The sequence below is a fragment of the Hylobates moloch genome, unplaced genomic scaffold, assembly GCF_009828535.3.
Source record: "Hylobates moloch isolate HMO894 unplaced genomic scaffold, HMol_V3 SCAFFOLD_8, whole genome shotgun sequence".
Classification (NCBI taxonomy): Eukaryota; Metazoa; Chordata; class Mammalia; order Primates; family Hylobatidae; genus Hylobates; species Hylobates moloch.
Window position 1 is genome coordinate 20796961 of NW_026652283.1, and position 26467 is coordinate 20823427.

Sequence of the window (26467 nt, forward strand, 5' to 3'; positions counted from 1 at the left end):
GCACTTATCATTTGAGTATTTGTGCATTTTCTTTCTTAGACCTAGACTTACAAAGAATGCCACAGTGCCAAGTCCTGAGCCTGGTTTCTCATGTCTAGCAAACAATCATCTAAAATTTTTGCTAAACTGAGGGAAGATCTTCTACTCCAACTGACAGGTTGTCTGATGATGGTTAGGGAGTCATATGCAGAATTTAATTCTTCCTTTAGTGATAGAAATAAAAATTGCACCTCCAGCTGCACTGTTCTAAGGGCTCTTCTTCTAATCTTCCCTCCTTGAATGGTTTCCTAAAGTCTTTACACAGCTCAGCCTGCAAAGTGATACTGCCTCTACTTTTCACTCTCTACCCATGGCAGTTTTGTGTATTGTGAAGTATGGTTGTCAAGTGGATAAGGAAAGAGAAGAACTGATTAAGAGAAGAAAGGGCATGGCCCTAGCCAGCTAAGAAAAGAATTCACACAGCTTTGGGATTTTCTGTGTTTCTTTGCCAGTGGATAGAGTGGGGTTGAGTCACAGTCTTTTCCCATCTTCTTCCCAGATTTCTGTGCTATTCTGGTTCCGCAGGCTTAGTTTAGGATTATGACTCTCAACCCAACCCTCTCCTTGCTGCAGTTAGTGGAAATTCCCTGCAGATTCTAGCATTTTATTTTTCTCTTTCTTATCCTATTTTTCAGTTCTCTTGTAGATTTTTTTGTCTATGTGTTTATTTATGCTAATTTAATTTAAAAGTTGGAATATAACATTTCACCAGAATGGCACATACTAACCCAGATACTTGCTAATGACTCAACTGTGTTAAACACTCTGCTAGATACTGAGAATAAAAAGATAAAAAGAGACAGAGTCATTGCCATTGGAGAGCTAATCCTTGGAAGGGACAATACAAAGAAAGACTCTAGGCAGAGGACATTGCATGTGTGCAGAGCTACTGGTGAGTGTGGTCCCTGGAGAATGACAAGTGATACTGGCATCTGAAGAAAGTAGGAGACAGTGGTGGGGATGATCACCCAAGATTCCATTTAAAAATTAATGGGGGCTGGGCGCGGTGGCTCATGCCTGTAATCCTGGCACTTTGGGAGGCCAAGGCAGGTGGATCATGAGGTCAGGAGTTCAGGACCAGCCTGGCCAACATGGTGAAACCCTATCTCATCTAAAAATACAAAAATTAACTGGGCATGGTGGTGGGCATTTGTAATCCCAGCTACTCAGGAGGCTGAGGCAGGGGAATCGCTTCAACCTGGGAGGCAGAGGTTGCAGTAAGCCGAGATCGCACCACTGCACTCTAGCATGGGTAACAGAGCAAGACTCCATCCCCAAAAAAACAAAAAAGTAATGGGGAGCCAGTGAAGAATATTGATTCTAGATTTTCTGGATTTTAAAAGACAAATCTATACTGTAAAAAAACAGGGGAGGGGTGTTGAAGGAAGGTCTTAGGACACTATTTTCAGCAAGGAATTAGAATAGCCTGAACAAAGACAATGGCAGTGGAAATAATGAGACAGTAACAGAGTTCATGGATAATATAAAAGTGATATCAACAGGGTTTTGTAGATTAATAGATAGGGATGATGACAGCAAGGTTGTACAAGAATGACTTCAAGGGCTGAGCATGGTGGCTCATGCCTGTAATCCCAACACTTTGGGAGGCTGAGGTGGGAGGATCACTCCAGGCCAGGGATTTGAGACCAGCCTGGGCAACACAGGGAGAACTTGTCTCTACAAAAATTAAAAAATTAACTGGGCATGGTGGCATGCGCCTGTAGTCCCAGCTACTTTAGAGGCCAAAGTGGGAGGATTGCTTGAGCCCAGGCGGTCGAGTCTGCAGTCAGCTGTGATGGCACCACTGCTCTCCAGCCTGAGTGACACAGCAAGACTGGGTTTCAAAAAAAAAAAAAAAAAAAAAAAAGAATAACTTCAAGGTTATCCACCATGGTGGCTTGATAGATGGTGCCAATAACTGTGATGATGACTACAGGACCAAGGATGGTTTGATGGGAGAGAAAAATTATTCACTTTAAGGACATATGAAACATGAGGTACCTGGGGATTTCTAAGTGGAGTTGGCCAGTAGACACATAGAGGTCTGAAGCACAGAAGAGATTCAAGGCCTGGGACAGGTCTGAACTAGTGGTAGTTCAACACTAGGGAACACCAACATTAAGGTAGCAGATAAAGGGAAAACCAACAAAGGAAGCTAACAAGAAACAGTAAAGAGAGCTGTGTTGGGACATAGGGTGGAAAGAATATCAAGAATGCAGAAACATGTGTTAAGTGCAGCAGAGATTAAGTAATGTAAGTACCAATAACCACTAGTTTCACTCGTCCAGGACTTTAAATCTCTCTTTCAAAATATTTATTTAACAATTGTTCAAACAAATAGTGTCAAGCTCTTACAAAATAATGCTCTTACACAAAAATCAGAAAACTTCCATCTAATGAGAATCTGTTATGAAACCTTTGCCTTCTGGAGTTTTAGTGACATCAGGCACATGTTATGATCTAGCATATATTTGAGGAATGAAATCTCTTTTTTCACAGAATTTGTTGCCATGAGATGTAAACCATGAAAAAGGCAACCTTCTAAGAGCCTCTAGTCTTACAGGACAGCTATAGACTCTGAATCCTGCCCTCTCTGGGGCTCTGTAATACAACAGAGTAGAATCTGTTTCCCATTAGTTCTCCAAAAGCCATCATTAATCTTGTGGTAGCAAGGTCAGCCCTAGGAATAACTAGCTGTATAAATGGAACGATGTAAAGAACATGAAGGATTCCTTTCCAATCCCCCATCTAAAATTCCCTGCCCAGCCCCCCACTCCCAAGACAGTCAAAGTGTCTGCAGTTTCTCCAGTTAAAGAATTATTCTATTTCTTTAAAGCATTTAGTTTCCTCAGGGTGGCTCCAGTTAAAATGCAAAACCACAGAGAGAAGTAAAACATTACCCCTTATAAACTACTAACATTTCAACAAAGATATGTTTATCAAATGACTCACTATCATCTTGAATAGAGTACAGACTAGACATTGAGTTGAGAAGATCTGAATCACAGGGCATTGCTGGAGGACAGGCCTCTTGGAACCAAGGAACACCACATCACTGGGAATGGGAGCAAGGATACCACAATTGGGGAGGGGGTAATGGAAAGCAGCAGTCCCCAGACTGTTGTTTTTAACCCACATTTATCTTTAATAAACATTAAGATCTCTTGGGCCACTGCCTCTGCAGATTCTGATGTACTTCCCAGGGAAGGTGAGGCCTCTTCTAAGAATCACATATCTGCAGATCCCAAACAACTAGAAGTATGTTGGTGAGCTTGATGTTTTGTAAGTTGAGTTGTGAAAATAAGTGAGCATGAATATTTAAATATATAATTACATACTTTATAGATATAATTATACTTAATTATATATAAATATATAATAGATATAATCATACATATATAATATTATATATTTAAATACTCGTATTTGGAAAATTTAATGAATTTCCAAATGAATTAAATGAACAATGTTGCAGGTGATTTTCCAAAGACTCATGCCCTGCTGGAAATCCTGACTTGACATTCCAACTGTTCCACGATCACCACCCTATCACTAACACCTTCACTCCAAAACAGGGAAGAGACTAATAATTTTACCAAATTAATTAGAATAAGCTTTTTTTTTTTCCTGAGCTGAAGAGTACCACGGAAAAAACTGTAAGATGAAATGATAATTTAAAGTAGAAAAACCAGCCCATGTGGGAAGAAAATGCTTGGCTAGAATAAAGAAGCATAAGAGTTTGGGATGGCCAAGGATAAACTAATTCTTCTACTTTGTGCTAATGCAATAAGCTTTTTTTTTTTTTTTTTTTTTTTCTGTCACCCAGGCTAGATCATTGTCGACTTGGTTCACTGCAACTTCTCTGGTTCACCCATTCTCTGCCTCACCCGATACGCCCAGCTAATTTTTTGTATTTTTTAGTAGAGACAGGGCTTCACCGTGTTAGCCAGGATGGTCTCGATCTCCTGACCTCGTGATCTGCCTGCCTCGGCCTCCCAAAGAATTAGCTTTATTCTTAGACTGGGTTGTTGTGGTTTTACAAATGTCAAAGTTTAAAAGACAAGAATAAGAATCTCTTACGTGTGTGTTGACTAGGTTTAAAGTGCGGAGAAACGCTGCCAGTTGAATTTAGCTACTGCTATGGAAAGGAATGGTTGCTAGGGTTATTCTCATAGGAACCACAAGGAGACAGGAGACCCACAGGACACCAGGAGGAAGGAACAAATCCCTTTCCCCTTTCAGCCTCCCATAGTGTCCCTCTAGTGCCCCCAGTTGGAAACTAGCTGGTAAGGGGGAAACGTGATTTGTAAAATCCTGGTTTCAGCAACACAAACCAAGGTATGTGAAAGTGGTTTTGCAGCTGAGAGGCAATAAGCTACTAAATAGCACAGTGGTAAGGCTGAGAGCATAAAAACTTGTTGGGAGATGACTGCAATTATTCGGGAGACACATGGACCAAGGTCGTGACAGTGGAAGAGGTGAATAATGGTCATAAAATACGAAAGTAGAGCCACCGTAATTTAGCAGTAGATTTAAAAAAATAAGCCAATGGGGACTCCAATTCAAGATTTTTGAGCTGAGCAAATGAAAAATGGAGTTTCCATTTCTTTGAGATGGGGAAAATGACAGAATACACAGGTTCGCAGAAAAGGGGGAATTAGGAGTTCTGTACTGGTTATTTTAAGTTTGATATTCATATTACATATCCAAATAGATTAGACAAGCTGGGAGTTAGGTATAGGAGTCTGGAGATAAAAGAATAGGTCTCAGAGTACAAATTTAAGAGTCATCAGAGGATATACATATAGTATTTAAGCCCTGAGACTGGATAAAATCCTGTAGAAAGTGAATAAAATAGGCTGGGCGTGGTGGTGCATGCCTGTAATTCCAGCTACTCAGGAGGCTGAGGCAGGAGAATGGTTTGAACCTGGGAGGCGGAGGTTGCAGTGAGCCAAGATCTCACCCCTGCACTCCAGCCAGGTGACAGAGACAGACTCTGCCTCAAAAAAAAAACAAAAAAAAAAAAACTAAAGTAAAAACAAAAAATAAAATGGCAAGAGAATCTAAACAGTGTTGACTTGGAAACTAAGTGAAGTAAGTGGTTTAAGGAGAGAAAAATCAATGTGTCACGTGTTCCTGGTGGGTCAAATAAGAGAACTAACAACTGCCTACTGCAATCGGCAAAGCAGAATTAAGGAAATAACTCAAGAAAAATTTCCATAATGAAAGGACATAACCTTGCAGATTGAAAAGCTCCACTGCATGCCAGCACAATGAATGAAATTAAGCCAATCACTAGGCGTATCACTGTGAAATTTCAAAATATGAGGCGAGGAAGAAGATCAGATTAGAACGCAGGAGTAAGTAGACGTACAGGTCATACACAAAAGATCAGGAATCACAATGACATCAGTTTTCTCGGAAGCAACACTGAATCTGAGAAGAAACATTGGAGGAACATCTTTGAAATGCTAAAAGGATTTCCAAAGTAGAAATAAAATCCCAGCAAAAATATCAATCAAGTGTAAGAGTAGAGTACTGTGGTGGCGTATTTTTTTTTAACATTTACCGAGCATGCATTCTTTCACCCTTTCATATATTCTGTTACTGTCAGAATCTTTGAAATACAGAGTACAGAATCATAAATCACTCTTTTTTGTCTCCCCAGGAGTTTCACTCAAGTATCTCAAGTCAATAAATCCTCCTTTTCTCTTTTAAATGGTAAACTCATTATTGACCTCTTGGAATTTTCTTGTTTTCTCTTCTCTCCCAGTAAAACACCGGTAAGCTGCTATACCAACCATAAACCTCTCCACAGTATCTCTTGAACTACTTCTCAAAAAAAAAACCAAAGACCTAGGTTCAAGTGCCTAATCTGCCACTTAATAGCTGATTGAAGCAAATCACCTAACTTGTCTGTCACAAAAGTTTTCACTGAAAAATCAGGATAATGCTAATACGTGCATTACTCACCTCTCAACGTATCCATTCGATGTGCCTCATGGTTGTGCAGCGCTTAGTATTTTCTTTTATGTGCCATGCTTCCTCCAAATATTCTGTTTCATTTTCTATCTAATCATTTGTATTTCAGAGGAATTGACAGATATTGTTTATTTAAAACAAATTATATTTTATCAAATATAATATATTATTTGGCTGGGTGCGGTGGCTCATGCCTGTAATACCAACACTTTGAGAGGCCAAGGTGGACGGATCACTTGAGGTCAGGAGTTCGAGACCAGCCTGGCCATGGTCTCTACTAAAAATACAAAACCCATCTCTACTAAAAATACAAAAATTAGCCGGGCATGGTGGTGGGTGCATGTAATTCCAGCTACTCAGGAGGCTGAGGTAGGAGAATCACTTGAACCCAGGAGGTAGAGGTTACAGTGAGCTGAGATCGCACCACTGCATTCCAGCCTGAGTGACAGATCGAGACTCTGTCTCAAAAAAAAAAAAAAAAAAAAAAGATATTATTTACTAACTATAAAGAAAAAAACACTGCCAATAAAACCATGCCTCAGTGTTTTTATAATAGTATTGTGAATAGTCCTGTACTAGTCTCTTCTTGCTCTGGCATTTTTCATCTATTCTAAGGAACACAACAATTTTTCCTGCATTCATCTGCATTGTCTAGACAATCATTTTGCACACATCTTAGTAACTACTTAAAATAAACCGTCATCCGCTGGTGGTTATTTTCTTCTTCCTTTTTTATGCTGCTTTACAAGAAAACACAAAATTGCTTCCATTATTTCTCTGAAGTAATTTGCTTACAAATCAAATTTACATCCCAGGCTTTGTTTCCACCTTTATACACAATAGATATTCAATCTTTTTGGAGATATTTTAAATGCCAATCAAACTCAACATGTGCAGTACCAACAATGTGCATAATTTAATTAGGAGGACAGCATAGGAGCAGCTATGAGCAAGGTGACAAATATGTACTCCCAGTGCCAACTATGCCTCAGCTTCCAACTGGATAACAGAGGCTGTAAGAAGCAGCTGTTTCACAGATGTTAAAATATTAAAAACTTTGCAGCTCACAATCAATAAAATATGGTAATTTAACCATGCGGGTAGCACTTCCTTTTTCTGCCTTTCCCTTCATTTGTATTTGCAATAATATTTATCAGATATGATATCTGTCTGACTAATTTATATTCTGCCCTTGTCAACAATTTGCATTGTGATTCTGATTCTCCTTTGTCTCATTACTGTGTGTATGTGCACGTGTGTGAGCGCATGTATTGTGTGTGTGCAGGGTGTGTGTGTCCAAAGAGATTCAAATATGAAAGCTACAGTGGAAACTTCGGTTAAAAATGCATATCATGATTTATAAATGCAATAACACTAAAGCTCTGATTTTTAAAATTCTATTAAACAAATTAAAGCAACTTAGTAACAGAAACATACAGATATGTTCTCATAATTCCAGTTGGAAAGAAAACTTTTTTAAAATAAAAATATTGTTTTAAACAATATATAATCCAATGCAATACAATTAGTAATCATTGAGACTATATTCTATTTAATCTACATGGTTTCTATTCTCCAATAAAATGAATTACAAATACAAATTTAGCAAAAAAGTCATTTTTATTTTAATAAAGTAATAGAAATATTCACATACTAATAAATATTACTGTCATCCATTTTCATGAGGATAATGAAGAAAGTTCATTAATAGCTGGACAATCTGAAATCACTGAATACATAATCAACTCTGTGCAATGAATTGTTCACAGATGGACCCCTACCATCTTGCTCAAAGAGACTCTTGGCATATATGGAGTTGGTAAGATAATTAGCCAGTTTCACACTTTACACTTAAAGTTTGCCTCCTACAGTCAATCATGCTGTGAGGGTGCCCACACTAATTCACAAGGAGAAACCATATGGAAAGCCCTGAGACTACAGGAAGGGAGATGTTTGTCCAGCCGTGGCTTCTCCAAGCCTTTGCCATTTCAACTCCAGCCACCATGTGAGAGATGATGAGACAGATCTGTTCAGCTTAGTTCTTCCTGAATTCCTGACCCACAGAAACAGTGAAAGATACTAAAATTATTGCTGTTGCTGCTTAAGACAAAAGGATAACTTGTCACTAAGAAGTAAAAAACTGAAAGAAGAGCTAAAAACACTTCAATCTCCCCCTCCTAACTTATGCAATGTCATTTTCCAGTATTTTAGTTGTCTTTTGTTTTGATCACACAAATCATCTGCAAAAATAATGTAAGATAGTAATTATTTTATACAGATAAAATTGTTTAGATTTGTTGCTATGTTTAGCAATTCATTTGCATGCCAGATGTTTTTTTCTGGAGTAACATACTCTTTTTCTGAGATATATTCTTCAGATTTTCTCTCAATGAAGGATCTTTAGAGGTAAAAAATCTGTGTCTGTTTTTCAGAAAACATTTTCTATTGAAACAACTATTGAAGAAATAGATTGCTGAATATACATTTCTATGTTGATAGTTTCTCTCTCAGCACTTTGAAGATACTCTTCCACTGCTTCCTGATGTCCATTTTTACTGTTAAAGTTTGTTTTTAGTATAATTATTCTTTTGCAGGTGATCTGTCTTTTCTTTCTGTGTGCTTTTATAAGCTTCTTATTATCTTTAGTTCTGTTTCACTAAAATTGTCTGTTTGCATTTTTAAAAATTTTAATTGATCTGCTTGATACTTTGTGTTTTGGATCACATTACTTTTTACTTATGGATCACATTAATCATGAATTCTGGAAGAGTTATTATCTCTATTTTATAGTTCCACAATTCCACTTTAACATACTCCTTCTCATTCTATCCTCCGTGTTTCTTTGTCTTGCCTTTATATTTTCCATAGCCTCATTATCTGGAAAATTATTTGCTCTGTCTTCCAGTTCACAAATTCTCTCTTCAGTTATGTCTAATTTGATGTCTTTCCATTTCAACAATTAGATTTTTCATTTCTTAAAGTTCAATTTAGTTCTTTTTCAAGTCTACCTATTTAATTTGGATATTCTCTTATTGGCTTCTCATTCTTTTTGTTTCCTGTAAAGATTACATATTTAGTAATCTACTGCATCTGACAACTCCAATAAGTTCTCAGGCATTAAATTCATCTCTTACTTTTTGTTTGATTTTTGTCTCTGAGAATTTACATTATTGATGGCTTGTATGCATTTTGAGTGTTTGCTTATGAGCTATCATTTGTTTGAACATAGTATATGAGAATTCTATGAGCTTTCTTCCAGAAGAAATTTGTTTGCTTCTGTTGGAAGCCAGGGGCTGCTACTGACCTGGAACCACAATAGGCTCCTTCTCAGGACTTAATATGGGACACCCATTAACATGGTGAGTCCAGAGATTGGTCTCTTTTCTAAGTTTTGGTACCTGACTTTTAGAATTCACACCATTTGGTCTGGTTTTTGTTCCCTCACTTTCTGTTTTTGTTTTTTTGTGGGGAAGGTGGGCATGCAGATATTCTTGGAGATTTCTCTAAATCTGATGAGTACAATAATGTATTAAATAATATGTTTTATCCAAGAACAAAATGTATTGCAACAGGAGAGTCCTCTTGAGTAGCTACTTTGGATATCAGTCAGAATAGCTTCTACTAGATGCAGTTACATTATCTCATTTATATCTCTCAACAGTCCCCAAGGTAAATAATTTTTATACTCAACTGACATATGGTACATTAAGTAACTAAGGTTACATAGCTAGTAGGCAGAAACACTTACTAGCACTAGCACTATAATTTGAAAACAAATCCATTCTAATCAAAACTTGTGTTCTTCACTGCTATGTAATATTGCCTCTCAGACACCAACTCCACGTATTCATATTTTTAGGGGCTTTTCTTTTCTATCTCCTACTTGCTATCTCTAGTTGCAGTTTTATTTTCTGCCTTCTAATTCCCTTATTTCAGAACAGATGTTAGAATAAATAGCTATCAATGACTTTGAAGCCTTGATACAAACACTGATAAGCTGCTCTGAGTTTGGAGGAAAAAAAAAAAAAAAGAAGTCAGACAGCAAAAGAGATACAGAAGTTTTAGGAACACAGTTTGAAACATTCATGTACAGTATGTGTACATTGAGTTGTACACAATTTTAAAGATAAATTGCTGTAATCTTGGACCCAAGTTATTTTCCTCAAAGCTCAAGTTATTATTTAAAAAGTACATTAATAATATAAACAATTGTTCCCCCTGTGATTATCTCTACATTCTCAATTCCCTTTATTAAACTTAGAGGCACTAACCATTGGATAAAATCTCTTCTACTTGTATGGGAAGATATTCCTCAGGTTATACTTCAAAATAAATATTGAGGTCTCATATCAAGTCCCCTTATTGAATTAAAAGTTATGCATTTACAAATTTTAAAAGTTTAACTCCACCATGATTTTTACTACATTTGTTCTAAATACCTTTCTGTTTCCTAGTTCATGCCAACTCTTTTTTTTTTTTTTTTTTTTTTTTGAGACAGGGTCTTGCTCTGTTGCCCAGGCAAGAGTGCAATCATGGCTAACCTTAACCCTAACCCTGACCCTAACCCTAACACTAACGCAACCTTCTGGGCTCAAGCAATCCTCTCACCTCAGCCTCCTGAGTAGCTGGGACTACAAGAACACGCCACCATGCCCAGCCAAGTTTTTATTATTTTCTGTAGAGAACATTTTGTATAATTTCAGAAGGTAATATGCTTTGTATCTGTGTCCACACCCAAATCTCATATTGAATTGTAATCCCCAGTGTCGGAGGTGGGGCCTAATGGGAGGTGATTGGATTATGGCGATGATTTCTCATCAATGGCTTAGTACCATCCCCTTGGTGCTGTCCTTCCAATAGTAAGTGACTTATCATGAGACCCGGCTGTTTAAAAGTGTGGCAGCTCGCTCGCTCTCTCTTGCTCCTGCTCCGGCCATGTGACGTGCCCGCTCCCCCTTTGCCTTCTGCCATGATTGTGAGTATACCGAGGCCTCCCTAGTTGCTTAGCAGATGCCAATATCATGCTTCCTGTAAAGTCTGCAGAACCATGAGCCAATTAAACCTCTTTTCTTTAAGAATTACCCAGTCTCCGACATTTCTTTTTTGAGATGGAGTCTTGCTCTGTCACCCAGGCTGGAGTCCAGTGGCACGATCTCTGCTCACGGCAAGCAATGTGGGAATGGACTAATACAGAAGAATTCCCTCAAATTTATAAAATCCCTTCCATGGACACTACAACCATGGACATGTCTGCTTCTGTGAGCAACTTCAGGGTTTGAGGCCATCTCATTCAACTTTGTATGTCATGTCCCAGAGTAGATTTCAAGAAATATTTGTTGGCTCTCATTTTATTCCTCCTCCTCCCCATAAATTTCCAGACCTTCAAATACATATGTATACTTTTTCTAAAATATATTTGCTCAAGACCAATCTGACAGTCTAAAGAACTCTCTTTTCCAAATTCGATTTCCATTATTTTTCTTTTTCTATTTCACAAAAGAAAGTCATGCCTCCTATTATCCCAAATATTATAGCTTTTATCCCAAAGGATAAAAGCTGCTAGGCCACCAAACAAAGAAACATTTCCAAAATACATACCTTCTGAGGGAATATCCCCTGAACAAAAGCAAAAATTTATTTAGAAGAAATAGAAAGGAGCTGTGCCTTATTTTATCCAGGGGACAAACTCTTGACAGTTCCCCATACTGTATATGTTGAATAATTAAACCTGAGAAGTGGGTTTATATTAAACCCAATATAATTAAACCCAATAATTATATTGGATTATACTGTAACACTTCTTTGAATTAAAGTAGTCCATCTTTTCTGACAAAAAGTTAACTTAATAAATTAATTTGACAAAGAGACTGATTTTGCCATGAGGAAATGTAACATCGGAAGAACTAGATCTGCACTTCCGAAATTCTGATAATATAAAGCATATGTATATAATGCCCTGAAAAGTCCGCACTTGGCAACAATTTAACCTATGCCACAAAAATTAGGTTAATTAAAAATAATCAAGGGAACCATGGATTTAAAAAATCTTTTAAAGGTTATTTGAACACTAACTTCACCACTACAAAACATAGCCATGTAACAAAATGGCACTATGTCCCTTAAATTCATACAAATAAAATAAAGAGTATTCGAACAAAAATGTTTTAAGAACAAGGGCTACAGATGGTGCATTGATGAAGGGTAATGATATGTATGAATCCTCTGCCTTCCACTTGCAAAGGCCAGCAAAGGAAGAAAAAGGATAATAGCAAGGAGTTTAAACATCCAGCTGCCAGATTAAAACCACCTCTCCTCTCTTCGCCCATAAAAATTCAATCAGAGGATGAATGTGACTGCAAAGCCCTTTCTAATCTTATGTCTCAGGCACCCTAACTAATCTTTTTGTTCTGGGTACTGTCAAGAAGAATGCACTCCAAACAAGATATCCTAACAAAGGCTGTAGCAAAGCTCCTTCTTACTGTAGCAAAGCTCCTTCTTACTGAGAATTTCTTATAGATAGAGTAATAAGTATTACCTTCTCTAACTTTCTTTTTGTCACTATAATTATGAGTGCCTCTCACATATGTATGCTTAATTTTTCTAAAACCTGTTTTATCTTGTTACTGATATTTTCTAACAGAATTTTAGAGTGAAAACTCTTAATGCTTATAACTTCTGATAGAATATTTTTAGGAGAATCAAGATTTTGGAGACAGCTATGAAAATTAGCATTTCCACTGCACATCTTTGCCCAACGAGTTTAATTTTTCATCACATGAAAGTACAAAATAACTACTGATGTCTTGGATTTGCACAGCTTTGAGAGAAGACTACAAGATATGAATATCTAATATAAATAAGGTAATCTTCTAATATAGAAATACATCTTGCCTTTCTCACTTCAATATTATTTCCTCCATTTTACTGTGCCATGGTAGTATAGCATCATCTACATTTTAATCCCTATATACAAGTGTTTGCACTTTGTATACCACCCTGTTTGCATATACTGCTAGCCACGTGAACAAGATGCTAAGAATGCAGTCTCAGCTGTATTTAACCAAAAGTTTCCAGCACTTGCTACCTGTTTGATCCCTTCTATAAAATGAAAAGTTGATAACTGATGGCTTAAAACATTGTATTCCAATTTGAGCACAGAGCCTCACAACACTAACAGTGGTGCTGATAAGGCTTTAACTATGTTTCTATTCAAATATTTTTATTGGCCGGGTGCAGTGGCTCACACCTGTAATGCCAGCACTTTTGGAGGACCAGGCAGGTGGATCACCTGAGGTCAGGATTCAAGACCAGCCTGGCAAACATGGTGAAACCCTGTCTCTACAAAAAATACAAAATAAGCTGGGTGTGGTGGCACATGCCTGTAATCCCAGCTACTCGGGAGGCTGAAGCAAGAGAATCTCTTGAACCGGGGAAGCAGAGGTTGCAGTGAGCCAAGATTGCACCACTGTACTCCTGCCCGGGTAAAAAGAGGGAAACTGTCTCAAAAAAAAAAAAAAAAAAAAAAAAGTTTGTATCAATCCTTATGTTCAAGACACTGAGATCCCTTTTATACAGAACTTACACTCTAATATACTTCTCTGGAACTCAATTTTGTCAAAAAAGCAAACAGAGAAACTTTAAAATTAACTATAAGTTGTGTAGTCCTCCAGCACTTAGTATACCTTTTTCTTATGTTTTTAGTAAAGTACATCTACTGAAGAGTGCATCTAACATACATGTGCAGCCTAAGCAATCATTATGAAGGTATATCCATGTTACACCAGCCTGGCCAAGAAAAAGAACACTTCTAGCAATCCAGAGGTCCCATTATTCTGCACCTGAACCCAATACTCTTCCTACCCTCAGAAGTGACTATTGCTCCTTATAGTTTTACTTGCTACATTTTTGTCCCTAGCCATATTGTTAGTTGGTTTTATTTTTTATTTTAAATTATTATTATTATTATTTTAGAGACAGGGTCTCACTCGACAGACTTTGGTGCAGGGCACAAACAAGGCTCACTGCAGCCTCAACATCCTGGACTCAAGCAATTCTCCTGCCTCAGCCTCCCAAGAAGCTGGGACTACAGCCACGTGCCACCCTACCCAGCTAACTTTTGTATTTTTTGGTAGAGACGAGGTTTTGCCATGTTGACCAGACTGGTCTCAACTCCTCAGCCAGTCCACCAGCCTCGGCCTCCCAAAGTGCTGAGATTACAGGCGTGAGCCACCAGGCCCAGCAGCTTTATTTTTAGGTCTTAACCACCTGAAAATAGTTTTTGGTATAAGTTATGAGGTAGAGGTTTAATTTAATTTATTTTTTTCCCATGTGTAATCTAATTATCCAACATCATTTTGGAAAGTTTATACTTCTTTGCTATTCTTGGCTCTTCATATTTATATCACTGATATAAATACGACATCTGTCATATATACTGGCTTATATCTATGTGGAAATATTTAGGACTATCCTATTCTGTTTCACTGCTCAGTTGGTTTATCCCTTCATCAGAGCCACATTGTCTTAATTATAATAGCTTTTCAATAAGTCTTAACATCTTATACAGCAACTCTGCCCATCATTTTTTCTTCAAGAGCTTCTTTGCTATTCTCGGCTCTTCGTATTTCTACATAACTTTTTAAGTTTAACACACATATACACACACATGCATCACTAGGATTTCTATTGGAATTTCAATGAATCTGCAGATAGATTTGGGTAGATCTGGTGCCTTTAAATACTGAGTCTTTCAATCATGCACATGGTATTATCAGTACATCTAATCAGGTTGTCTAAAGTGTCTCTCAATAAAATTTCATATTTTTTCCAAAGAGGACTCGCTTTCTTGTTTAATTAAGTGTATCATATTATTTGATTCTATTGTAAATGCAATTTTTTCTTGTCACAAAATGGAGTTGGTGTACACATATTGATTTGAACAGAAATCTTGTTACATTGAATACATTTTTTAAAATGAAGAAACTTTCATTCACTTTTACAAAATTATTTATAACCTGTGAAAATGCTACTGTCTCCTTGTGCAACACATGAATCATGGAGAAAGGTCAGAGGGTGGGATGGAGTAATGTTGTGAAATATATATTTGATCTTCGACCTCGTAACTCCTAAAATCTTTAGCAACTCCACAGTGATACCTTTTTGCATCTTAAGGAGTTGACTAACGGCTGGCAGCCCTATGCAGCTTCAGAGTGTGGGGCTGGTCACTGGAAAGAATCAAGGCAGGATTCTAGGGTTGGGACTTCAGCCCCACTCCCTGACCTCTGGGGAGGAGAAAAGGGTTACAGGTTAAGTTGATCACCAGTGGTTAATGGTTTCATCAATCACGCCTGCTAATGAAGCCTCCATAAAAACCCGAAAGGACAGGGCTTGGAGAGCTTCCAGATGAGAAGGTGGAGGTTTCTGGGGGGGGTGGTGTGCCCAGGGAGGGCATGGAAGCTCCATGTCCCTTCCCCCATCCCTCATCCTACGCACTCCTTCATCTGAATCCTTTGTAACATAATAAACCAGTAAACGTAAGTAAGTGTTTCCTTGAGTTCTGTGAGCTGCCCTAGCAAGTTAATCAAACCCAAAAAGAGAGTTGGGGGAACCCCACTTGAAGCCAGTCAGTCCGAAGTTCCAGAGGCCTATACTTGTGACTGGTGGGGGTGGGGGGTAGTCTTGTGGGACTGAGCCCTCAATCTGTGGGATGTGACACTATCTGTAGATAGCGTTGGAATTGAATTGGAGATACCCTGCTGGTGTCTGCTGCAGAATTAATCGTTTGCTTGGTGTATGGGGGAAAAACACAAACACATTTGGTGGCAGAAGTTTTCTATGTTGATTATTCTGGGAAAACTCTATTGTCTCCTTGTGCAACACAGGGATTTCAGAAAAAGATCAGAGGGTGTGATGGTGTAATATTATGAAATAGATATTTGAGATCGTTGATCTCATTTCGTAGCATACAACGCCTAAAATCTTTAGAAACTCCACAGTGCTATCTTTTTGCATGTTAATGAGTTGATTGAGGCCCTGTGCAGCTTCAGGGTGGGGGTCGGTCACTGGAAAGAGCCAGACCCCCCAACCCTGGTTCTTTGTCACAGTCTTCTGTGTTGTAGTGTGAAAGCAGAGGAAAAAGCAGTTTGGGTTTTTTTTCTCTCAGAGATGGTCACTGGTTGAGAGCACGGGCTTTGGAATAAGAGAGGCCTGGGTGAAGTCCCAGGCAATTATTAACAGCTGTGTGCATGAGCAGGTTCCTAGATTCACCACATCACAGGTTTCTTCTGTCAAATGCATAAATTAAAATAGTTTCTGTCTATTAGGATTGTTTCAAGGATGAAGTGAGGAACTGCCTATAAGGGGCACAGAACCTGGCACACAGCAAATGTGAACTAAATACTTATCAATGTTAGTAATAATGATTCTTGCTTGTCCATGCGTGTTTTCTTCATAGTGAGCTTAAGTCTTAACCAACAGTTCTACTTTCCTCTTCAAAATTTTATTTTTGACCCTGTCCTTCCTCCATTTGTATTTATATTTTTTCCCCCAAAACAATCTCTCCTTCTCCCTCCCTCCCTCATCTCCTTCCCTCCCTTGTCTCCTTCCCTCCCTCCCCTCTTTCCCTCCCTCCCTTATTTCCTTCCCTCCCTCTCTCCCTCAGCTTGTTCTAAATCTTGCTCTGAACATTCTTTTTCACATTCCTTTTTAAATCTTACACCAACTCCACATATTCGGGTAGAAAAACAGAATCTTCTGGTCCTCGATACAATATATTGAATGTTCCATTTCACTCCAAAGGAACATGTGTTCCTTCTTAAAAGTTATTTTATTCCTAAATCAAAATAATAGTCAAAGATGTCACCTTTTGGGGAAACTGGGTAAAGACTATGTTGAACCTTCCTGTAAATTGCTTTTTGCAATTTTCTGTGAATCTATAGGTATTTAAAACTAAATTGTTTTAATAAAAAAACTTCTTGTAAGTGTTCTCTTATTTCTTCTTTGTACTTTTCTGTTTGATTTCTTATAATGAACATATATTTGTGTTGAAAAACAATAAAATTACTCTTATAAGAACAAAAACAAATACATTTACATGGATTACATTTCTAAATATAAACTATAAATGCATTAGAAACATTCAAGATATTTTTTTCATGGAAGGGAGGAGCATCAGAGTAAGAAAGATCATCCAAAGAAAGACTGTTTTTATAAAAGAAGCCATAAAGGAAAATACTTACAAGTCTCATCGCATAAAAAATTTTAAATTGCAATAGAATATAAATTAAAATACATGTGACAGGCTAGAATAAAATATTTGATACAAAGACTTAATATCCATCATATAGAGTTCCTATAAATCAATAGAAAAATATTTTTTAAAGCAAGTCGAAAGTAGGCAAAAAATACAAAGGAGCAGAAGAAAAAATACTAATAGTCAATACCACTCAGCTCTTATTATATTCAGAAAAATGCAAATTAAGTAAAATATAATGTATCCTTTTTTTCCACAAATAGTATTGTTTTACATACGGGTAACAAGCAGTCTTATCCATTACTGAAGATAAATGGTACATTTGGGGAGGGTAATTTAACAATATCTCCCAAAATTAAAAGCTGATTGCATTTCTAGAGATCTATTTTATGGGAATACTTATGAACCAAAACGAGTAGTGCCACGTTGTGAATAAGTGAACACACATGCTGTTCACTTGGACAGGACTTAGATGACAAGCACCTGGGCCCAGAACATCTGGATATTTCACTCCTAATTGCTAGGAACACAGGAGGACCTAAAGCAATGCTTGATTCCTCTTTACTCAGAGATGGACTCCTTCTCTACAATGAACAGTCCTTGGAGAAACAGCTGATAGCTCGCTGATGCACTTCATCAATTAGAGACCGACCACCTCCCCTGCCCCCGAAGCTCCCACAGCAGCTTCCAAGATTCCAGGCAATTTCAAGATTTCTGGAATTGATGCTAGAACAAGAATTTTACATCTGCTCTCCCAAATATGATTGAATATAATATAATGTAATGTAACATAGTATATTATAACCACATATTCTTGTACATTCTGACAATATTGCTATTTTAATGCATGCATGGATTGGCCAAAGCAATGTAATGGATTGGCCATTGCTTTGTTTTTATTCTTGATATTAATTCAGTTCACAGTTGCCAATCAATAAATTGGGACTGAAGCCAACAAATTGAAAAGTAGCAGTAATGAGTAAACAGAATATTGTGCTGCTCTTTGAGCAAAACAATTGATCTTCTTGTTATTTCTATCATCTCTAAAGGCAAGAAACAGAATCCCAGAGGAAGCATAAAATATTGTTTGGATTCCCATAATCCTGCTTTCTTTATTTACAATTCCCTTCTTCATCCTTCCTGCCTGTCCAGATGGTTTTCCTCTTGATTTCCCAAACTGAATTATGCTCACTGCCTTTGAGATGCTAAGTACTTGAGAAGACTTCATCTTCATTCATCACAAACAGAAGTCATAAACTCTTACCTTTGCCGAATTATGCTAGGATTAGCTGTCACTAACTGACTTTTGGATCCAACATCCTTAGTGTATTCACTTGACAAAGGAGGGAGATTGCATCTAGAGAAACAAGAACAAACATTTTGGAACAATTTGCATAGTTTTAAATCATCAGTTAGAATAATACAAATAGAAATTTTATTAATTGTAGCTCAATTCACAAGTAACTGTTTGGTTTTTATTTATTTTTTTTTTTGAGACGGAGTCTCGCTCTGTCGCCCAGGCTGGAGTGCAGTGGTGCGATCTCCGCTCACCGCAAGCTCCATCTGCCAGGTTCCCGCCATTCTCCTGCCTCAGCCTCCCGAGTAGCTGGGACTACAGGTACCTGCCACCACGCCAGGCTAAATTTTTTTGTATTTTTAATAGAGACGGAGTTTCGCTGTGTTATCCAGGATGGTCTTGATCTCCTGACCTCGTGATCCGCCCGCCTCAGCCTCCCAAAGTACTGGGATTACAGGCATGAGCCACCGCGCCCAGCCAGTAACTGTTTTTTTTTTTTTTTTTTTTTTTTACCACCTCTCCCTTTTAATAGACATTAGATGAATAATTAACTATCAGCATCTTCCAAATGCTGTCATAAAAACTACTCCTGTTTAGGAAGAAAGATAATGTCAGCCAAAGGGGCAAATTATCTACAAAAAGAAAGAGACAGTAACTAGGAGGTATTTATTCCATTCAAAATATTTTTGAGAGGGTAGGACAGACATTCTTAGACCTGAATTAAAGCTCAGGACAGTGTGGTACACTAGAGGACATGGGACCTACAGTACCTCTGCACACCCATAAATCTCAAAAGACAAGGAGGAATTAATATATTTTCTTGTGTTTTTCTTTCTTTTTCCAAAATCAAAATTATAAGAGGGCATTCAGGGCCATGTACAATTCACTTAATCACAGCATGTCTGACTTGTGTGTGTGGCCAATGCATAGGCTGATTACTGGTAAGGCATAATGGCTCATCATCCAAAGAAATGCAGTGATCCACCATCCTAGTTCAGCCAAAGGAAAGAGTACAGGTGATGTTTCCCTGGTGATGGGAACAGCCACCCCACTCCCACTCCCCAAACCCCACCCTGCCCCAGTTGCTCTCCTTGGCCACCATGTCTTATAAATGTTTACAATGGGAAATATGACCACTGCAAATTCAAATCCCATGGCTTTCTGCCTGTGTAACATTAGGCAAGTTAATTCATTTGCCTGACTTCAGTTTCTCCATTACACAAAATGAGGATAATGATTCTTCCTCTTTTCCTGAATTGTTGCAAGGACTAAAAAACATATGTAATATAAAAATTCCCTAACCTTGATGTGTACACTTAGTAAATATTCATAAATATCACAAATCAGAAATAGCATACAAAAATAATTAAATATATATTTATTATCTATGAAAACGCCAAATGGGCCTAGTTTCCATTATGCTTTCTTTTATTACTGAGTCCTAATTTCTCCTCTTCAACCATATGTCTAACTTGATTCCTACCACATTAGGGCATCTGTAACTTTTTATTACTTCAGTAAACCAAAGCATCATTTACTTGTAGGTAAAGATATGTTACAAATATTGCAGTCTCTGCTAGTTCCCCAGCTACTAAATTTTCCTTACAAATTACCGTCAGTATCCAGGCACCCACTCAGCTGATCAGCTCAAGTTCTCTGATTTTGTCTCTTATTTACCCTGTGAGTGTCACCACATCAAGCCATCCTAGGCAGAAACTTGTCTCAGTTGATTTAGAATCTTCTTGTTATCTGCTCTTTGGTGATAAGATACTGGTTTTTCTGGTAGCTACCAACAGGTCAGTTAACCAGTCAGTGGCTTTTGCTGAATGCCCACTGAAAGCAAACACAGTGGGCATTATGGGGGCCTTGGGGGTAGAGCCCAAGTCAGAGAACCTGCTCTTGAAGTATCTACAGTCCAGTGGTTGCCCCATATCCCACCACGTGGTTTCCTGAGGATTCTAATGAGGGAGTGAGTTTATGCATTAACAGCCAGGCTCATCCGGCTGTGGTAACTGATTGTGGTCTTGTGATTTAATTGATCTTTGCAAAGAGGAAGATGACTTCCAGGATAAAACACAGACTAAAATTTGGATACTTGTCTCTTAAAGAAGCTTTGATCTTAATTGCCCTTGGAAGCATGTGAGAATCCGCTATGTTATGCTAAAACTGTAAATTCTGAGTATTGCTGGAGAGTACTGTCAACATGTTTTGTCATTATTAAACAAACTGGTTTTTATGAGTAAATACTTTGTTTTCCTGTGTGTTCCATGGCTCATGTGTCTGGGTCTTTTCATATCGACTGCCACAGAGTAATAGCTCAATAAAAACTTGCAGGTATTTATTATCTTCTAGAACAGAGGGGAATGCTTAAAACCATAAAGATAACATTTTATATGAATTTTGATGTATTTCCAGAAAATAATGACAATACATTTTGATGTAAGTTTTTCTGGGTAAACTTTTTCTTTAAGTGCAAATATCTGTGACACTTTCTTGTATCTCTTCTCTCGGGAAAAGCACACCATAATTTTAGTTCCTCAACTCATAAGTTGATAATTACAAAGATGTACACAAAAGGCACATTTAATACAGTCAAATTGTTTTAATAAGGCATAATTGTGGTGTAAAATGTTTCAAAGTTTGCATTATCGCTGTTGGCACAATTAACAAATATTAATGACTAAAGTGTCTTAGCAACTGTGCTCATGATCCTAAAAGAGATCTGATCAGAGAATTAATGAGAAATGAATATTATTTGAATGGGGATGTGGAAGTAAGTGGGAAACAGGCTTCATAGAAAGAAATCTTAAAGTAGAAAAATCATGAAATTAGTTCAATTTTTTTGTATATGTGAGTATGCAAAACATACATTTGAGCATAATTCAAAAGGCACCAAAATTATGTTCCCTCATTCATGTCCCCAAGCCAACCAGTTCCTTTTGAGGATGCAATCTGTGTTAATTTTTGTCTGGCAAATCTTCCCAATAAATTGAATTCAATGGTATTATTTTTTAAAGTACTGCTTTTGGCTACAGAGCAAATGTTTACTTTGAGAAATGGGAAATTGATTTTCAGCACTAGAAGATGTGTTTGAAAACATTTAAGCAAAGAAAATTATGAAATTGTTATATCCTAGTCCTAGAAGACACTTTGAACTGTAATCTGGTGTATTACTGTGTATAGGCAGCGCTATATTTGGGTGTTCTCTCTCACTGTATCTGTCCATTACACACCCTACAGTCTAGGACCAGACATATGACATGCTTTCTAATCTATGTTTATTCATTAAATGTTTAATTTTGAATATATAAGATCTCGATATATTAAGCATGCCCCAAAATGCATATTAAGCAATGATTTATTAATTGATCTGCAAATGGTCAAATAATTTTAAAATAATTTATCAACTTTTATTACGCCTATAATTTAAACCATACATAAGGCTTTTAAAAATCAAAATGTGTCATAAAACAGCACTATTCTTGAAATTAAATCAAAGGCATATGCATACACAGTTCTAGTTATGGTGCTACCTTCTTTGAATTCTTTCAACCCTCATCTCCCCATATTTTAGGAACATTATGCTTAATATTGTGCCAGGCACTCTAATCAGAAGCACTCATTAATTCTGAACTTGAATATATCAACACCAGATTGCATATAAGGCCAAAAAAGTCTGTTTACTTGTGATAAATATGGCCCACTGGAAACAATAGATAACATTCTATGGTGCCTAAGCCTAGTCTTCTACACATTAGTAAATGTCCATCTTCACAAATGGATGACACACACACATACACACTCATGAATATTACAAAAATACACTTATTGTACTGCACGAAGTGTATTTACATTTCTACGTGTATCAAGTCCACTTGAAATCACTTAACTTCTTTGAATCTGTGAGTTGAATACTATGAATTCCTTCTTCCTTACATAATTTTTGGAAAGAGTACAAAAACTAATAATACTCAAGAGCAATTTGAAAATTTAAACTACATAAACGGTGTTACAGTGATAAGGTATTCACACAGTCATAGATAGAGTAAGAGTTGCCACAATGGGAAGGGCCTGAGGAATTGCCTTCTCCCGCTTCCTCCTACAAATTAGAAAGCTGGGCCCCAGCAAGGGTAAAATAATGCGCTGTAGGTCACAGACCTAGTCAACAACAGCAAGGACTTGTCTCCTATCTCGCTGTGTTCTTTGCTGGCTCCTCAGCCTCACCTAATGCCAAAATACTGGAGAGGGTGCCTGAGGGTGGCTCAGGGCTCCCTGCTCTTCTCACCTATTCATGCTCTCTAGGTGATTTTCTCCATTCCAATGCCTTAAATACCTCTCTGGCTCCATCTCAAGCCACTTTCCCCACTGTTCATGACACTGCAACAGCACTTGCTGTCTTTCCCACCTTGGACTCTTGGGAAAGGTTGTTTCTCTGCTTAGGGTGAAATGAAGAGAAGACTCAGCTCACATGCCGCTTCTCTTGAGAAGCTCCCGTGTGTCTGAATTCCCCCACCGTAGCAAACACATCTCTAGGATATAAATCCACCATATAATTGTTCAACACACCATCCCAGAGCCAGCTCAAGGCCCATACGTCATGGGTGCTCAATGAGCAGGTGTTGCATTGACTGCAACTAAAAGAACTACATTTGTACTTTTTCCATTTTTCTATTGTTTGTTTATGTTGAAAAGAAAAACTGCAATACAGAGAAAAAACTATGCTGAGGGCACCTGCATGAGGGAAAGGTGGGTATAGAAGGATCTAGACTCTCCTGCAGGCTTCACCAAGTGAGAAAAAAGAAAGTCTTTCAAGGAGACCAGCTCCGAAGAGGGAACTTGGCCCCCACAAGTACATGGCTTCTCTTGAAACCCTCTCAAATAAAGTCTTTACTCTTCCCTCTCCCACTTAGCTCAGGGCTCAGAGGTGGCTTAGCATTCTCTTGGCTACCTTTTTTCCACTCCTAGACTGTTACTCGTTTATACTTAAAAATAAACAGGAATACAAAATCTCGCTCAGCTTTCTGTCCTTGATGTTGCCGCGGTCTTCACCCTTCCTGGCCACAGAGTCTGCTGGCACTTGGTTCATAGTCATTTCCACCTCAGTGAGGCTTGAGGGTCCACCTGAAAAGTCCCTCAGAATCTATCCTCAAGCTTCCTTTATTTGCTCCATAACAAATATTTTCTTTTTCTACAGCATGTCCACTCATCCCTGAGATACCCCGAGCTCTGAAATCTTGCCCTCCAGAAAGCCATTCTTTTTGACTTTAGCTTCTTATTATTCCACGTCTCCTTCATTCATAGCCAGGAGCCACAACTTACCTCACCCCTGCTTTGAATGATCCCATCATTTGTCCCTTTCCTTTCTCCTTCACTCATCTCAGAGCTCTCTTCCTGCCCAGCCCAGATTTCAAGGTGTGTTACATTACACCCTCTCTAGCCAGAGCCCTCCAAGTTGTCACTCTCTGTCCTTCTTCCCTGTCACCCAGATAATCCCAAACCTGTCCTTATCCAATCACTTGCTGTCTTTCCTTCTACACCTGCCTGGTAAGCATGTCTGGGCAGAATCACCCAGCAGTGCAGGCTACTGCCCCTACAATTTGGCGTCTCTGCCCCTGGCTGAATATGTCTCAGCAATTCCTTTTCATGCTCCTGCAGGGGCCTCCTGTTTTTCCTGGAACTGATGTGCACATCACCACTCTGCTCAGTCCCTTTACCAAGCGTCCTCCTTATTTGAAATTTACCCCTGCTCCTTTGTTCCAGTTTTCCCACTCACTCAAAGATTTAATCCGTCTTCAGATCCCACTTGCCACTTACACATGCTTTGGTCAAAAACTAAGAATAAGGTATAGCATAAAATGAATCCATTAAAGCATTTATTCATAGAGAGTTGCCCTTAAGGAAAAGAACAATTTAAAAAGCCGGAATCACCTGACTGTACAATCTAAAATGAGATGTGAGATTTTCCACTTTCCCCTGCTCCCTTTATTCACAGCAGAGTGGGTATCTCTGTTCCGCCTGAGCCTTCTTGGCTTTGTACCTTCTCAGGGCATGCTCCCTCGCTCCCCTTACCCCTCTCCTAAACTCACTTGTCTATGAGCTGGAAGTGAAGCTAAGGAGCGTGCTACAACTGATTAATCACAAGTGACTAGTTTTGAAAAGCCCCAGGGCTTATGGGAGGGGTGGGGAAAAGGAGAGAAGGCAGAGGCCGCGCTGTGGGTGCTCTCTCTTACCGCATGACAAAATTTGCTTCATCTATTTGACGGCCACAGCCACTCTTCTTCAGAATCCCACCATTTCCCACCACCGCGCATTTCTTCAATGGCAGCTGGAATGGGGTTGCCTAGCAACAGAAAACAAGGCGGGTTTTCACTGCAAAGAACACACAACCGCTCACAAAATCATTGTTTACAGCAGACCCTTTGGAGGAATTTGACTGAAGACTGGGTCCAGCAAAAAAGAGCATGTGAAAAGAAAGATGCCAAGAAGTTTGTAAGGAACAAACTAGTCTGTTGCCTTGAAATTTAAAAAGCAAAATTTTAAAAAAGCCTCCCTGAAGTGTATTTAAATATAACAACATTTATTTTTTTTCATCTCCAATTGGCCATGCACATAGTAGAAGGTGTTTGCTAGGGAAAATTAAAAAAAAAATACAAAGTAAACACAGGATTATTTTTAAAGCCATTAAGCTGGAAACAAATGAGCTCCATTCTCCTATGTGATTGCAATCTCATTCATTCATACAATCAGCCATTCACTTGACAAATGTTTCTGAACATTTCCTTTGCTAACTGTTGGGGAGAGATGTGGACAGAAGTCTCAGGCTTGAGGGTTCACAATTTGGGATGTGAGGAGAGAAAGGGATGATGACAGTGTGAAAATATATACCTAGGTAACAAACTCTATTATAATGATGAAGTTGCTGCCAAAGAGATGCACACCGAATGTTATGGGGCAATCCACAAGGAGGAAGAAGGCATTTCTGCTGAGCCAACTCGGGGAAAGCTTTCTCACTTGGGATGAACCTTAAAGAATATGTAGAATTTCTCCAGGCACAGAAAGCAGCGTAAACAATGACACAGAAGTATTTGCTGAGAGTAATGCTGTGTTTATGAGCAAATGAACACTCTGGGTGGGTCTGTCTAGAGCTTAGGATCCACTAAGGGGCAAGTGACTTGTGTAGAACCACATAGCATGTGACTTTCTTTCTGCCAACACTGAACTGGACTGCAAAGAAAATGTTCAGTGTATCTGAGTGTTCCCTGAAGTGCTATTTATAGTATGAATATGAAAACCCAGCAATAGCCCCTGAAAGTGAAATGCGTCATTTGGCCACTTCTAGCTGGGTCAGCAAGAACTGCCAGGTACAGAATTTCCTGCTTGCTGAAACGACGCAGAGCAGCTGGAGTTCTTTAGGGAAAGACCTTACATATACACAACTGGCATCAAAAATAACCACCCTACATGAATCTCAAGCAAATAATATGGGTTATTCCAAAAGAACAAATCCAAAAGTATATGAATATACACTGTAAGGGCCTCATATAGGCAGGAAGTAGTTAAACCAAAAATAAAATTCCAGGAGTTTCTGTATTCATTGGTAACTGAGGTGGCCACTTAATGCAGCATAAGAAGAGGATTTTACTCCTTTGATTTCTAGTTGTCAAAGGAACAGCCAGAGCTATGCAAATATTGTTGATAAAAATACAGTACTTAAAGTGTAATGTCTAAGCATTTGCCAGCAGAGAGTTAAGAATTTCCTGATTACTACACCAGAGACCAGCCCAACAAACATCAGAGCAGATCCAGAGAGGAGAGACAGGCAAGAAACAGAGGGCTTGGAATCAACACTAGAAAAACATCAGTTAGAGCTATAACTTGTTAGAAGAAGATTTAAATAC

The 26467-nt window shown here is 38.3% G+C and overlaps 1 protein-coding gene across 3 annotated transcripts in view; it reads right to left on the minus strand.

Moving 5' to 3' along the window:
- Positions 1-26467, minus strand: part of ST8SIA1 (ST8 alpha-N-acetyl-neuraminide alpha-2,8-sialyltransferase 1) — a 174702-nt gene that overhangs the window by 37128 nt on the left and 111107 nt on the right. For 2 of the 3 annotated variants that reach the window (XM_032159801.2, XM_032159802.2), the window contains exons 3-4: positions 24800-24909; positions 18537-18629 (exon numbers count right to left, since the gene is read on the minus strand). In XM_032159801.2, coding sequence (XP_032015692.1) covers positions 18537-18629; positions 24800-24909 — 203 coding nt within the window. The remainder of the gene's footprint in view (positions 1-18536; positions 18630-24799; positions 24910-26467) is intronic. The other variant, XM_058441865.1, reaches the window with a different exon arrangement.